The sequence below is a fragment of the Anopheles stephensi genome, chromosome 3 (assembly GCF_013141755.1).
Source record: "Anopheles stephensi strain Indian chromosome 3, UCI_ANSTEP_V1.0, whole genome shotgun sequence".
Taxonomy (NCBI): Eukaryota; Metazoa; Arthropoda; class Insecta; order Diptera; family Culicidae; genus Anopheles; species Anopheles stephensi.
The window spans coordinates 4,240,567-4,256,648 of record NC_050203.1 but is presented as its reverse complement, the minus strand read 5'-3'; the positions used below and the strand labels follow the sequence as shown (position 1 = coordinate 4,256,648).

The 16,082-nt window shown below is 45.1% G+C and overlaps 2 protein-coding genes across 2 annotated transcripts; both read left to right on the top strand.

Annotated features, from left to right (window-relative positions):
• The first annotated feature begins 9,450 nt into the window (after positions 1-9,450).
• On the top strand, positions 9,451-11,244 carry LOC118510193. The gene is made up of 3 exons (XM_036051716.1): positions 9,451-9,516; positions 9,608-10,861; positions 10,938-11,244. The coding sequence occupies exons 1-3, from the start codon at positions 9,469-9,471 to the stop codon at positions 11,145-11,147; spliced, it is 1,512 nt and encodes a 503-aa protein (XP_035907609.1). The 5' UTR covers positions 9,451-9,468; the 3' UTR covers positions 11,148-11,244.
• A 1,336-nt stretch (positions 11,245-12,580) lies between these two features.
• Positions 12,581-14,583, top strand: LOC118510194. The gene is made up of 3 exons (XM_036051717.1): positions 12,581-12,807; positions 12,871-13,518; positions 14,430-14,583. Exons 1-3 carry the CDS (start codon positions 12,766-12,768, stop codon positions 14,451-14,453), a joined length of 714 nt encoding a protein of 237 aa, XP_035907610.1. The 5' UTR covers positions 12,581-12,765; the 3' UTR covers positions 14,454-14,583.
• Positions 14,584-16,082: the final 1,499 nt, after the last annotated feature.

Genomic DNA, 16,082 nt, shown 5'->3' with positions numbered 1-16,082 from the left:
AACCGGAATTGGGCGGCTGTGTGGAAATTTCTCCATTTATTCGGTGGGTTTCGTTTCTACTGAGGTTGCAAATTTCTCTACGCGTGATTTGATGGAGAATATAAGCAGCGGATTGTGTGTGAGTGTTTGTACAGCGGCAGGAAAATCTTCGTGTCTACGGGGGTTCATTTGTATGCGCTGCTGCTTTGCGTCGTGCAAAGATGTGAATTTATAAATTTATTCGTGTGGAACAATGTTTTACTGGTCTTTAATACAGTTATGATATCTTTTTAAGTTTATTATACATTATTTTATGTTTATATAGATAAAATAAAAATCTGTCTGTAAGTTAGTTATTTTAATTGGTAAATAATTGATAAGAAATTCTTGAATGATAATACATGAAAAATATCCTTCACTTTTGTCGGAAAAGCAACAGTCAGCTTATACTAAACTGCGAGCACCCACAAGAGATAAGTGAGAAGGAGCGCCCTTTCAAGAGAGTCCTTTTCCTTCCCACTCGAACAACGGCCCGATGCAAAGGAAGGGCGGAAATGCGTGGCGTGCGAAGAGGACAACATCCTTCAGCGCTACCCCAGCAAAGCAGATTGAACCGGTGTTGGTGATACTGATTATGCTGCCCATGTACGGGATTGTGGATGGGGTTTGGTTGGGTGGTGTTTGGGAAGCGCCCACCGGGAAACGCTCCCTGCCGTACATGCTCGTTTGCGTGGAATTGGGTTTTTTGTTCGTGTTTGGAATTTTCTCTTGGTACCGGAGCCAGCCGGAGTAAGCCGAAAGTCAGCGTTGGAGCATATTTATCTACGCGCTTTTTCCATGCTGCGAGGAAATTTCTTCCCACCCACCATCAACCTTCCCTCTGTATTTTCTCGCCTCATCTCGCCCGCAGGCCACTTTTTTGCTTGAGCCATTCCTTCCACTTTTCCGTCGAAAACACGACGGCAGTAGCACAGCATCCCATCGTCATCGGTTCGGTTGACATTAGTCGGTGTTGCCGAGCAGCTGAACTGGCTGCCTGACTTTTCCCGACTTTCCCGTGTCGGTTGTTTTGTGAACCGCACATTCCACCACAAAGCCCACACCCATCCCGGGTTAGCGCTTCCGCTCGCAAATCGGTTTTTATTTATTGTATCTTCTAATAATCGAGTGGAATGTTACTTATTGAAGTAGGGGACGGGAAGGAAGGCACAGGAAGAGAGGAGAGGCAGCCGCACCACCAGGGCAAGGATCAACAGCCACTGTAAAGCCTCCCGAGGAAACTTACTGACGTTGGGGAGCCGCGGGCGAAGTAGCGCGCTCGCATTCGTTGAAATTGATGAGATTGAGTGAAGAGTGAGAAGATTAAATTTGGCTCCGGGTCGGGTCGGGTCCGTCGGGCGATGAAAGGCGGGAAAGCTGGCAGGCCATTGCCGGGCTGGCGTGAAGGGTTTTGATAAACTGTTAGTGATTAGTAGGGAGAGCAAAATGTATTCAATCTGTCGTAGATCTGGCGTAAAGTTTGGCGATGAGTTGAGTGCGTGCGGATGGCGAAGGGCTTTTCTCGGGAACGAAGGAAAATAGGCGAAAGACCGACAAATGGTAACTAATTTTCCACGATGGTTGGTCGGCCACCATCGCGTTTTGTGATCTGGTTTTGTGCTTGCCGGAATTGAAAACACGATAAAATGTGTGTTAAGTGGAACTAATTTGCCATATACTGGAAGCAGGAATAAATTATTTGGAGCAAAGCGGCCCCTTTTTCCACTGGCTGTTGTCTTACGCTGGAAAAGCATATTTCAGAAGAATCCATTAGCTTGCTTTGGATTGTACGGACCCCAGAGATTGACTTGAATTGGTGTTCCAATCGGAAATCATTTTGAACAAATTATCCTTCTCGGCTTAGCCTGGACGAAACAACTCAACAAACTCATCTCGCTCGAGGACTGGGCAGAATCTTGCGCGTCTTGTATCGTACGGGTGTCCTGCGAGTGCGGTACGCTTCGTGTCTGGCATAATGATGATTTGGCTGAAGAAAAGTCCACATACCTGGTACGGTGCGGAGCGTAGCTGCTTATCTTTGGCTCTGACAGTTGGAATGCGCGACACAAAGGACACAATCGCGCCTTTCGTTAGGAAAAAGCGTGGAAGAGTAGAGTGAGGACTGGAAGCTGTCAAGAGGTAGAGGTAGCTCGGTTCTGGAGCATCTTTTGCCATCCTTTATGGTTGCTGTTTTTGCCGGCATTCACGAGTACGAAGAAACGATAAAACTCATAAGCATGTTGGTGCGCTGACAAGGATTATGTGTCAAGCAGCAGTGATCGTGGAAACGCTCCGTGAAGTAAGTCAAAATAAAAATCAAAGAAAATATTAAAATTAACGAATAAAAGGGCATCGTGAAATATTTTATAACAGTTACTAAGGTTATATAATTTTTTATGTTTTATTATAAATCACTTATGAGTATAAAAACCAACCATCCAGACCAACTCCAGAAAATCAAACGCTACAATGAAATTTGCCAGTATTGTGCTTTTAAACGATTCCCCATTTTCCCATTTTCCTCACTAGATTTGTTTGCAGCACTCAGATTTGTTTATGTGTGTGTGTGTATGTGTTCGAGTTTAGTTTTGTTGCAGCTGCCTGCCGTTTTAGCAAAAGTTCTTCATTCCGACTGGCTTTGGGGCCAACACGTTTGCAATGATATCCCGCTTTTTCCCCCTGTTCGTCCATACTCACACAGGACACATATGAACGTTGAACGGTAACGTGTTTGTGGTTAAAAAAGTGAGCATGTATCTGTGGACTGTGGAGAGGTTCACAGTTCTGACTGAAGGATTAAACAGACAGAAGACAGACGTGGACAGATATGGAGGGATGGGAGGAGACGAAGGGAGGACCTTTTTTCCGTTCATCGTTCCATGGCCGTACTACGATCGTTACCGTGTTGCTCCATTGGAAAAGCTCGCTCGCTGTCGTACGGTACGGGACGTTCCGAGCTAGAGTTGAGAGTGAGTGTGTGAGTGTGTGTTTGTTGGTGTTTTTTGGTTGTTGTGTTGTTTTGTTTGAAGCTTCAGTAAGTAAAGGACACATGGTTTATTATTGAAAAGCGTTGTGCACAGTGGGATAATTTTCAGGGTTCGTGGACAAAAAAAGGTTTTTTTTATATCAAATTAATAAACTTGTAGATTAGTTTTGGTTCTGTACTTCTCTCAAAACCCCACACATTTATTTTAAACACTATATTAATTTTATTTTGCGGTTTGCGATTTACATTGCAGTGCATTAATTAAAATAATAATTAGGGCCGAATAATTCCTCACTTACCTCTCGCTATTTTTTGAACAATTATTTCAGAATTTTTTATAAGAAAATAGTCACACATGAGCATAAGAGAACATTGTTTCCTTAATATGGAAAAGACTCAAGACAAAATAAATTAATTTTGACCATCGATCCACGCACCCGATCCCACCATGCGTTTCTAGATAAAACTTTCATCGAAACGTACCATCCGTCCTGTGCCGATGCGTGTGTCTGTGTGTCCCTTCCTACTTACCTGCTAAAGGACAGTTTTCCCATGTCACGTGTACACGGCCGTATCGTCCGTATCACACCATCATGCTTTCCTCTCTCACCCTCACTATCTCTCTCTCTCTCTCTCTCTTTTTTCTTCCCCACTGAAAACGCTTCCCAAACGCTTCTACCAAACGACTGAACGAGACCACATCGCACATTGTTCCGGCGCGTTTGTGGACGTGTGTGGGACGTGGAAAATCATTCGGAAAACGAACTACTCAAACGGTGATCCGGGGGAGGAGGGGGGGGGGGGGGGTTGGTTTGTTGGGTGCTGGTTTCTCTTTTTCCTGTTTTGGTTTTATTTTGTCTTTTGGCCGTCACATACTGCGCTGCGTGAATGGAAAATGGGGAAACCAGAGGAAAACAGAGGATGAAGTTTTAAATTTATTCAAACAAAAATTGTTCGCCTTTTCCCCGAAGCACATTGCCTTGCTGCTTGAGGCTGCTCGAGAGGAGGGAAGCTGGCGAGGTCGAGAAACGTACGTGGGGGGAATACTGGTGGTTTTCCGAATCCGGTTCTACTTTGCCTCGGTGTGTTTGTGCTGTATCTGTGTGTGTATCTATTTTTTGTCAGTCGTGCAAAACGTGGAAGCTTTCACGGTTTGAAACATTTTCCCAAACCGTGGACTGGAACTGACACAACCGGAGGGAAAGCTCTTTGCCCGGTTCGGTTTGGTATTTTTGTCCCAGTTTGGCAAGTGGATTGTAGAGATTGCAGTGAATTTCTTCAACCCAAATGAGAGTCGGCAGTTTGTTGTGCGTGAATGAGAAGGAATATCAAGTCTCCGTCCGTGCTGGTTTGTAGGGACGAACTGGATGGGGCTTGTAGGGCAGCAGTTGCCGTAGATGGTTAGTCTAGTCGTAGTCATCGTCGCTTTTGTCACTTTTTTCCTTCACCCTCTCTTTTTCTTTTCTTCTCTCTAATCTCCTTTCTCTGTCACTCACCAAAGTATCCTCTTTGGCGTGTAATCGGGTTTGTTCGAAGTTCCGTTTGAACAGGCAGGGCCATCAGCTGAGCTGGCACCGCGTGGAAGGATGAGTGTAGCAGCAGCAGCAGAAATGAAAAGTTTTGCATGATATGATAATGTGTGGTGCTTTTACCGAGCGAGCTTTCGGGAAGCTGTGTGTGTGTGTTTTTTTGTTTTGTTTACTTATTCGAAATAAAGGAGTTAGACAGAGAGCACCATAGGCAGGAGTAAGCATTATGTAAGGGAAAGAGAAAGAGAACTTCATTTCCTGAAAATGAGAAACTGTGAAAATCCTATTCGGGAAAAAAGCTTCCACCGATACGATGGAGGTGCCTGGTACTTCACGATGGGAGCCAGTTAAGAGGATGCTTTTTCACTGGAAATAGCCGTTTCTTTCACTCTTGCTCACTTTTACTCCCATTAATGCTATCCCTTTCAATTTGCTACAGTTCTTACAAAAAAAAAAAACCACACACTCTACTTCAACAACAGGATGGTATGATTTGGTTGAAAAACTTTTGTTACCATCCTGTCACCCTTAAAAATAGAGGGGGTGGTGAAAGCATCGGAGCTTGGGTTCCCGTGCAACACTGTGTGTCGTTATTTTGTGCCGAGCGACCAGCATATTTGTTTGGGCGCTCCGTGAAGCATTGGCGGAAGTGTTGGAAGTTCGGAAGCCTGTCAGAATGGGAGGGCGAAGAAGTTAAGCCTCCCCAAAAAGATGGTTCAATTCGAGTACTCTGTCTCTGTGTGTGTATGTGTGTGGTCATGGAGTTAGCCGTGGGTTCAGGAAAAGGTACAGACAGGCAAAACATATGCATATATGTGCTTAGTGAATATTCGATGGCAACACATTCTATTGCCTTTCGGTAGACTCCGGTGGCAGAGTGGATGATGGGCTTGAAATAACAGTCCCGTGAGAATGGTTCGCATGCATGAGGATGTGTGTGTGTGTGTGTGTGTGTGTGTGGGGTGCGGTGCTTCGAGCAGGGATGGTCGAGCGCCGAATGATACGGAAAAGCGTTCGCTATTTGTTTATTTATTTGCGTATGATTTAGGAGGATTTTGTTATTGGAATTAATAAACAGAACACCGGCAATCTCGACACAAACCAGTACGGTGGTGGTGTGATGGATATTTGCTTTAAATTTTAATGTCTGTCACCTTGGTGTGAAGGTAATTTTGTGTTGTTGTAAGAGGTCCTTTTTTGAGAGCAGTTTTTTGTTGTTTGTAAGATGAGTTTTCCCTTTTTTTTACTGGTCTTTTGGTTTTCTTCAATATGAGCTTGTTTCGGGTTTTGTTTGATTTATATCTCTTTCACTTTTATTAATTTTTTTTTATGTCTGCAATATTTACTTCAAATAACTATTGTTTTACCTTCATTTAGGTTTTAGTTTTATTTTCAGATTTAGTTGTTATTCTTAATAATTAACCGATAATGATTTCAAAAAGCAAATCAAAAGACAAATAAATCGAAAGATGAAATAAAAAAAAACATGAAAGAAACAATCAAATAATCGACCCGGATAGAACAACTCATATGACAATGTAGTGCTATTGCTTCTACGATGATGAAAACACTTCCCGGTGCTACTTCACCGGGTTCATAGCTCTTCCTGCAGCACATTACTTACTGCGGATGTGCTCACCGTATGTCTCGCCTGCTTTCGAAGCTCGATTTATTATTTTCTCCGCAACTGCTCCACACTATACTGCTTGCATCCCCTCTGTTGCCCTGGGTACTCACTTACATAGCGCTGTAAGTTTCATTTGCCCATCCTGCACTTCCTGCAATGTGCGGTGGGAAAGGGGTTTTGTGGGTGTTTGGGCCTCCCATTCTTGTCCGTTCGCTGGTGGACGAACTTTGCCTGCCATCTTCATACCGGGTACTGCTATACTCGCAAACCGTCCTTCGCTGTAACCGTTCCGGGCGCCGGTTGGAAAATTTGCTCCCTTTTTCAGGTGGTTCAGCAGCAGCAGCAGCAACAGCAGCAGCACTAGAACGTTCGAACTTTTCTTCCCTGTGGTGTTTGGGTGTAGGTTTAGAGTGGTACCATACTTTACCGTGCGAGCACTGGAAGCCGAGCAGTAGCATTCATCTTTAACCTGCTTAGCCGTCGGTGCACGTTGCCTGCAGGATGCAAAGTGCATCCAGATTGGAATTTCTGGCGGGAGAGCGAAAACCGCCCTCCGCATGAGGGCTTCCGTTCAACGACATGAAGACATGCTGCATGGAGTCTGTATGCATGTGTGTGTGTACGTGTGTCTATGTTTAGCTGTTAGGGAAGGGGAGTCTAGTAAACGATGCAGTGGCTTTATTTTCCAGCACTGTACTTCGTTTTTTTTTCATGCCATCCAGCTGCATGCGAGAGTTGCATTTCAGCTTGCAGTACGAACGTCGGACACGGTCAAAGTTTTCGACTTTCTATCGTTTCTCAACTGCTGGTTGGCAGTTTCTAGGAACAATACAGAAGGGGGGAGAAAAAAGCTCTGTCGACCACCGGCACAATGGGAAAAAGGGTTCAATAACCATTTAAATACAATTTTATTGAACAGTAAATTTTTTAACTAAAAAACTTTTTATAAAAACAACTAAATTTTTTTTAAATTATTTGATATAAACTACGAATGAATTTCTTTAAAAATGCCAGTCCCACCATGCAAGGATAACTTTTATTCCTAACATTTTCTCCTTTTCTGGTGTAGTGTGTATAGCTTGCAAGGCAAAAGGCACGAAAGATGACGAAAAAAGGACAATAATGTGTTGCACTTGCTGCACCAGACACGTACAGTAGCTCCCACATGAAGTGAGACGTTTGAAAATTTTGGTCGATGGTGGGTTTAGTTTTTATGGCTTTAGTATAGTTGATTATTTTCATGTCGAAATTAATTGTTTTTTTACCTTTTTGTTAACTATTTAATAAATTTGTTTCCTGTGAAAATTTAGATTCAAACGACTGTTTGACTTGTATGGAGAGTTGAAAAATCAATGTTTCGTTCCCGGGAAAAAATACAACAATAGCAATCTTTATTAAACCCTACCGGAAAGGAATCTCATTCGAGAGGTTAACATTCTTAAATTATTTTAATAAAAATTTCTTTTACACATATAAAATTTTGATGCGAGTATTAAAGTTTTGAGAGCAATACGACCAGGCCGTTCTTTATGAATAAAAAAAAAATTAAAGTTTTGAGCTTAAAGTTTTCTATTGGTGAAAGTATTATACTTCTTTTTGTGTTTCGTACGTGGTACGATGCAGCATTTGGGTATTTGTTTGGCTCGTTTTGTGTATGTTTATCACGTTTTCTCCTGCTCGAGGGTAAGAAATTATTTCTAAGGGCTTCGCTTGGTTTTCCCGCGTGCTTCAATAAACTAACTGTTCTGAAGAACGAAAACTTATAATTGTTTGAAGTTTCCTTCACATGTGTTGCTGAATAAAGAAAGAAAACTTGACAAAAAGGTCTTAAACTCTTCCTTCAACATTTATTTGCTTTTATGCAACGGAAAGCCATTCCACCCCGTCAACCGTAGCTGCGTTTTGGCAGCGTTAATTACTAACATCAGTCACTAATTTTTGTTTCTTTATAGATACACAGGAAAGCAAACTGTTCCCCGAACGGTTAACTGTATCCCTCATCCATAGAAGCAACGCCAGCTATCGCGAATATCGTGTGATGTGTATCAAGATAGAACACTCCACTTTAGCAACACTGCCTGCCCCAAAAGAAAAAGACAGAGGGAAAGAAAAACGAGGTTAATAATGGTGTGCAGAGGAAATTAGCAAAGGTGATAAAGAAAGCCGAGTGGGACGACGGTCCTGCCCGGCGACGGTGCGTCGCTTATGTTAAAAGATGAAGCATAAATAAATAATCGATAGTGGTCGGACCACCCAGCTGGCTTCAGGTTGAAGCGACCGAGTTGAATGGGGGTCGCGAATCGTCAAAGCCAATTTAACGCCATCGTTGGATGGAAGAATCGAGAGAAGCAGTTCGAAGACCGAAACGATTCGACCTCCTTTCAGGTACGCTGCGGTTGAGAAGTTTGTCTCGTTTCGATCAAAGTTGCATGCACGGCGAGGCCATCGTAACGGATTGGATTGAACCGCGGTGGAGCAGAGCAAAGTGCTAAAGTTGAACTGTCTTGCCATCGTATGACGGTGACCTTTGCTATTGATCTTTCCTTTGTAAGGGTGGAAAGGGAGTATTTAGAATGGGGTTTTACAGAACGGTTTAGTTACTTCTATTCCTTGACTAGGCTAGGGGCGAAGAAGTTGTTTAGATTGTGGTTGGGAGTTTTGTAATGCAATTTTGACTACTATTTTTAAAAAATGCAAAATTTTCTTCGGTAAAACGGCTAATGTGCTAGTTTGCATTCGAAATTTTATTTTTGCATGTTAATCATAGCTCAAAAAGAAGAAATATAACACAATGCAGCTTCATCGCTCTTTAAGGGGACCGGCTTCCACAAAGCAGCTTCTGAGCTCCTTAAGGGAGCCACAACCAATTGTAATGAATTAGATGAGCTGCTTAGGAGTTTATTTTTCAAATTTACTCCGTTATCCAGCGTTATTACTAAAGCACGGTAAAGCACGGTCTGGCAAATAAGGTCACAACTGCATTGCATAACAGTGGCGTGAAGCAACCGTAACCGACTTTTCCGACTGTCTTGGCAGTGCGCAGACGAACATAGGGCTAGACATACGCTTTTGTTGTTTGTTTGCCCAATCCTGCCAGACGCGTTGATGGCGTTTGGAGTGAAATTTGTAGCGTTTGCTTAGGTGCGTTACTGTACACGGTGCGTTCTATTTGTCCATCCGTCCCCCAGGGTCAGGAAGGCCGGGAGAAGGGGGGGGAGGGGGCAGCACCGATTGAAACTATTATAAAAGAAGTTGAGCAGCGGCGGCTCCCAATCTGTCACACAGTGTGTCAAAAACCGTTTGCAACGATGCTTGGAACTTGGGTCTTATCGCTGGGCGTGATCTGCCTGCTGCAGGTAGTAGCCTTTCCCATTCTGCTTCATTGTCCCCTTTTGACAGGTTGGTTGTCGATGCTTAATCTTCCCATTCCATTTCCCGCTCTCCTAGTGTACAGTGTCCGGTGAGCCACGTCCCGATTTCGGGCTCGACGCTACGCTGTTCGGAACGGTACGAGTGTCCGGTGCGGTCGGTGAAACTCAGTCGGTCGTGACGGCGATCGATGCCAATCTGTACATCACACTCAACTCCTCCTATCCGCGACTATCGAACCTGCTGCAGCTAACCCAGGAGGTGGGCGAAAGTGTCTCCGAACGGTTGGAGGATATCCTTAACCCGCTGGCAACACTGGCGCCCTCGAGCAGCTCGGAAGAGGTGAGCCTTTTCAACGATGTGCTTGGAGCTGTTACTACGCTGGAAGGATTCCTGAGTACGCGACTGACGGAAATAAACTCCGAGGTGGGGATGCTGTTCAGCGGGTACATTCCGTCACAGTTTTCCGATGCTTTGGGCCGTGTCGGTGTGGGTCTGCGAGAGTTGGCCAGTGCACTCGGGGCTCTCCAGACTGCCGTGAATGCGGTTGTGGGCCAGAACAGTGGCGAGATGAGCGAGTGCGCACCAAAAGTCGTCCGACCGAAGCTGGTGTACCGGGTGGTGTATGCGGTGCGTACTCTGAAGGCTTACCTGCCGGTGGTACGGTACACGCTGCTTACCACGGTGGAGAACATTGCGTTAGCCGACCACTTCGTGTTTCGACTGACCGAGGAGGCTGCCGACGTACAGGAACCGGGACAGTACGTCGATTTGATTCGGGATACGGTCGACAGCGTTAGGATTGCTGTGAACAATGGCGTTGCCGCGTTAGGGTTTCGATTTTTTATCGTCAAAACTTCGGTGTCAGACTTAAGCAGCTTGAGCTCGCTTTCGGCGTACTCGGGCGTACAGCAAGTGATGAACTCCTTCGACATGACCCTGCAACAGATCGGGTCCGCCGTCACAACGTTCAACAGATCGCTGGTGGACATTGCCGAACAGCTGCGACTGGCGCTAGTTCCAGACCAAAGCACACCGACGGTCAACAACTCGGAGGTAGTCGCTGCTCTCGTGAGCACGCTCATTGCCAATGGTCCGTTTGCTCGGTTCTGTTTCTACAAGTACTCGGAGCTCGTGTTCGGGCTTGCCAACAACGGTTTGCTCGGGGTGGAAGCGTGCATCAACAAGGAAATGCTGCGACTTCAGCAACTTCGCAAGGCGTTGCTGGAACAAGTGCCTTTGCTGCTGTTCGATCTGGAGGATATTGTCGGTCAGCTGACCACGTGCAATGCTATTCAAAGTACGAGCTCGCGTGAATCCTGCGTTTCAATGGTTAGTATTGGAGCTGGGCGTAGGCTTAGTAGCCCTCCTGCATCGTCACATCGTTTTGTTAATCTTTTCATTCCAGGTTACGAGCTATTACGTCCAAGTAGCGTCGTTCTTCCGGACCAAATTCGACACCCTGTTCATAACCGGTGTTGCGGAAGCGGACGCCAGCAAAAACCGTTTGCTAGCGTGCGTTAAAGTGCTGCAGTACGAGATTGTGGACGGATCTGCACAGTCCCTCAAAGACCAGATTCTACGGTGTGCCCAGGTGGGGCCACAGGTAAGTCAGTAACGCAACCGGACGCTATCGGGGTATCAGTTTTAAACATTTTGTAAAGAAAGATTAAAAAATAAAAACTACAACCATCTGGAGTAGTAAACAAGCTAAAGGGAGTTTAAATGAAGCCTAGGCCAATTATGACGACAGACAATATCCGATATTTGGAGAAGCGTTAAGCCATCACAGAGTCTGTGTTTGTGAAACCGGTACCCTCGGATGCAGGTATGTCGGGCTTTTATTTGTCCTTTTTTATTTCCGACAGTGTTGCAGACGTTCCGAGAACTCTTTAAAAAGCTGTGTACAAGGTTTCAGTCGTTAGCAGACAGAGCGACGGTGAGGGTTCGATGAATAGCCTCGGGTCGTCCTGAGCCACGTCTGATTTCAGAGTTTAACTTACACTTTGAGGGGTTCGGATGCTTTCGAAATCAGGTTTTCTTACGGGACAAAAATGAAAGCAATCAGGTTGGAGGTGTCGTTGTGTTGTGAGAGAAATCGGCCTGGTGGCATGAAAGAATCGATTGTCTAAGTTCTCTCTCTGTGCCTGCTAGGTAATTGAGGCTTAGTACTCTAGTAATTGCCACAAGCATGTTAGCATAGCGATCTCTCTATTGACAGTACTTATTCTCAATAATTCAACATTTAGCAATTGATACACCTTGATTTCGATCATCAGTTCGGGCAGTTGTTTTTGCTTTCTTGGGCAATCTCACTGTCCAAATAAAACAAAAAAAAAACATATCCCCCGTATTTGCTTACTTCGAAACCCGAATGGTCATGGACCACCACCAGAAATGCAAACAAGCACATTGCCATGCATGTACGACAGGGTGACAATGTGTGTAACTAAACCTACGGTAATCAATCTTCGTTCGGGACAAACTTCACCGTGCGACGGAAATCGGCGAGATTGGGTTACGTGGGCTTTGTGGTCATTGAAGTGTATGGCTGTGTGAGTGTGTGAGAGGGATCCGACTGCATCTCGGCACGATCGTACCCCGATCGTAAACCGTCTTGATGTATCGCGTTCCGATAGCCCGAGGCAGCGAGCATCATCTTGACCTTGACCAGCCGCACCGCGGGTTTGGCAGCTTCCGAAGTAATCGATTGTCAACAAAACCACTCTCGTCCCTCGGTCCGGCTAGGGAATGGCTTGGCAGCTTGGGGTCAGCAACAGTGACGAGGAAGGCCAACACGCAGCGATATGTTTTTATTACTGCTTCTTTTAACGATTTGTTCTTGTTTGGGAAGCAGTTGCTAGGTAATAAAGTCTTTGCGAAGGACTTCCCACTTTGGATATACAAACAGATGTCCAACGGCAGAATGATCTTAAATCGGAAGTGGTCGATTGTTTAGAGACTTCTTGAAAGGTTGTTGAAGAAGGCTTTCAATTACCTTTTTTTCCAAGGAATCATATCTAATTTTATTTCCTCAGGGATTCCCTTCGTTGTTATACGTTTATTAAACCGATTATTCTCCTCTAACGAACTCGGAGGCGTGTATTGGGAACAAATGTTTAAACAGTTGTTACCAGAAAGAAACAGCTTTCGTTAGTGGTTCGCTCTGCAAGAAAAGTCTTCCATACAGGTTGAGTATTTCGTGAAGAAATGAACCATAGGAGGAGTGTAGCAAAATGCTTCGAGTGTGTACTTTTTTAGTGGTTTTAATTTTAGAGGTGAGTTTATCTCAAAAATGAAATTAGTATATAAGCCTTATTCACTTGCTGCGCTTATTTTAGTGTGCTCTCTCCAGTCCAGTGCCAGAGTTCGGTATTCCGGGAGCAGTTGCAGGCAGTTCGCAAGTGATCGATGCATCGAAACAAACAAGCACTCTCCTGCAAACCGCCACAAACCGTTTAAACACATCGCTTACATCAAACTACACGAAACTTCAGGCAACGCTTGACCAGCTGGCCACCTTCGCCAAATTCACCGCAAGCATCGATCGAACTGTCGTCGTACCGCTACTCGTGCTAGCTCGCGATTCATCGGGTGATGTGAGCTATGGCTTCGAAACTGTTCTCGACGGAATCACTGCCACACAAGACTACATCAGTAACACGCTTCCGGGAGAGCTAAAAGCTTTAGAGCTCTTAATCCAACACTACGTACCCGATCGCCTTAAAGATGGATTCGGATGTGTTCGTAGAGGGTTGAATCAGCTGAGTGAAAGCACAGCATCGCTTCAAACAGCACTGACAGCGGCGATCAAAGAGGCAGGCACGGTCAATCTGTCAGGAACAGTGTTGAGGAAGTATGTAAGCTTAAAGACAGTGTTTGATGTTGCACGGGCAGTTAGCACGGTGAAGGTTTGCGTTCCATCGATCATTGAAACGATCAATAGTACGATCGATCGGCTGAAGATAGCGGATGGGTTCGTTAATGGTGTAAGTAGTAAGATTTCACAATTGATGTCTAAATTTGGATGATTTTATGGAGTTGCTCGCGCCTAAAGGTATGCAACGCGATTGATTTGAGAGTTGAAAAAGGTTTAAGAGGAGAGTATTTAACAAAGGAAGAAACTATTCCAAAATCATACAAACCGGACTACAAATCAAGTACAAACAGACTACTTAACAATACGCGAAATCGTTCCTAGCGCTCATCGACTATCGTTTATGACGCCCCGGCATCGCCGTGACGTGACTTTTCATAAAAGATGAAGCTCATTCACCTCACTCCTCACCTCGCTCGATAAAACGAGACGAAACTCACGTGCACGGTGTGTCTCACCTTCGGCTAACACCATTTGACCTTAGAGCATGGCAATAACCATGCGCCTCCATCCGGTGACCTTGAGCCGGTTAACCTTGAGATGGAGCCGCCTGGTTGTTGTTTTCTCGATCTGCAGTGAAAGTATGCTAAACCTCCATTCTGTCAAAACAAAAAAGGACAGACACCGTGGCGGGGAAAGTAAAGCAAAAATTATCACTCACACACAACGTAACGAGCCCATAAATGCATAAGTGCAACGTGATTGCTAACGGGGTGGCAAATGAGGATGGAAATTTCCTGCCCGTGCTGAGGCAGCTCGGGAACGGCAACACATGCACACGGCCCACACGTACCACCGATTAACCGGTGATGTTGTCAAATTAAAACTAATTGTAGCAATCGAACCCGAACAATAAACTCAGCAAAAAAAAAAACGAGGCGCTCACTTGTTGTTGGTTTGTTTCTCGGCACTCGGTTTGTATGCCGTTTTTTGCCCATTTATCACCGATGCACATCGGAGCCGAGCGAGCTGTGGCTTTGTTTTACTGTGAGTCTCTTTCGTTCTCTCTCTCTCTATAAACAGCTCCGCTTCTGCGAATGTGACTGAGTGACACTAATGAGCCGGTTCATCATGACCGACCCTGTTTCGCGTGCAGCCCATCTTTCGGGACGGTTGTTAAAAATCATCGTGTTTACACCGGAATCATACCGTTGTCGATGTGTGGTGCGGGCGTGGTTGTAAGTTAAATGGCCATCATCGCTGGCGACACGTGACCGATGGATCACACATTTGTTAAGGAGCTGTGGGTGGGCTGGGGGAGGGGGAGGGTGGGGGGGGGGGGTGAATGGTTTTGTGGAGGGTTGGGTTGGCAGCAGTAGAATTGTGTGATGCATGAGAGAACGTTTTGTTTTCGTCGTTGTTCGTTTACTTGCGATAAAAAAACATTGACGAGATCAGGTCAGTAAAATTGGTGTTTTTATAATTTTGTCTCAACCTAAGTTAGGATTTCTATTGTTTATGATTCAGGTTGTGTGTAAAGCTGTCACATAATAAAATTATTTTGAGATTTTCTTAGGCAAAATTGAAACAAATTTATTTTGCTGCAATGCTCGACTAATTCACGCCTAAATGTAGGCTAAACCACTCAACAAAGGTACAGTATTAAAACGGTAACTCGATATTCGAATAATGTTGTTTGCATTCAGTTGCTTCCGGTAATATCACACACACACACAGAGTTTCGAACCACGATCCAAAGATCTTGTTGACCAGCAAACGAGCGCGTACCAGCTACCAAGCGTTCAATCTCAACCAATTCGTTGCGGCTTCCGACGCGTTAATCAATGTCACGTCAAGTCGAGTTAAAATCATGCCCGACCGCTTCACCAGAATCACCTTCCTCTAGGCCAGCTTCTCGCCGGTTGACAGTTACGGCGTAAGCTGGAACGGTTTGCGGAAAATCCCGTCTGGAGTGTGAAGGCGTTTATTAGGTTACGGTGGTGGCATTTGCGTTCCTGGGCTTGGGTGCCGGCACGGCCACTTGTCAGTCAGCTTGCTTGCTCACCTGTCAGTTGGACAATTGCACGTGGCGCCACGAGTAGATGGGAGGTATGGTTTCGATTGTCGGCAGGTTTGTTTGGCGTTTCCTACATTCGGTGGCAAATTGTATGCCGCTGATGTTTCATTGCATCTCGCGTTACTTGCGATCGAGTTGAGTGGATCAACTATCCAGCTGGTGTCATATCCTGGTCACGGCACCGGAGACTAAACTGTTTTTATCTGAGTAGTGTTTTTTTATGAATTTCGTACTTAACAAAAAATTCTTCTCAGACGAAAACTCACAATAAAATGTGATGCGTGACTTTATCACAAATAAAAGCACCCCGTTTGTTAAATCATCCCTCTAATCGGTGGTGCCGTACCGGGAACCACTCCCGGTTGTGATTTATTGCCCCCGTACTGGTCTGGCAATTTTTGGCCTCGTTACACATTTCCCCGCCCTGAGAAATATCTATGCCTGTGTGTGGGGCAGTTCACAAGCAGTGTGCGCACACCACTTGGCTAGCGTTGTCCTGCGTCGAAGCCGCGAGCGCAAAATAATTCACCGTTTAATTAACTCATCTTTCACGTTCTCATCTCCCATCCACTGGGCCCGCGGTGGTTGGGGAGTTGTGTTTCGATCACTTCCACTTTGCCGATGTGTGCTAAATGGTGCAACCGCTCGAACCGATCCCA

Bases quoted from the DNA above. Each gene is read 5' to 3' on its own strand.
- LOC118510193 (XM_036051716.1), top strand. From the start codon at position 9,469: ATGCTTGGAACTTGGGTCTTATCGCTGGGCGTGATCTGCCTGCTGCAG. The intron at 9,517-9,607 runs GTAGTAGCCTTT...CCGCTCTCCTAG, and splicing joins GCGTGATCTGCCTGCTGCAG to TGTACAGTGTCCGGTGAGCC. The intron at 10,862-10,937 runs GTTAGTATTGGA...TTTTCATTCCAG, and splicing joins GTGAATCCTGCGTTTCAATG to GTTACGAGCTATTACGTCCA.
- LOC118510194 (XM_036051717.1), top strand. From the start codon at position 12,766: ATGCTTCGAGTGTGTACTTTTTTAGTGGTTTTAATTTTAGAG. The intron at 12,808-12,870 runs GTGAGTTTATCT...CGCTTATTTTAG, and splicing joins TAGTGGTTTTAATTTTAGAG to TGTGCTCTCTCCAGTCCAGT. The intron at 13,519-14,429 runs GTAAGTAGTAAG...CTCTATAAACAG, and splicing joins CGGATGGGTTCGTTAATGGT to CTCCGCTTCTGCGAATGTGA.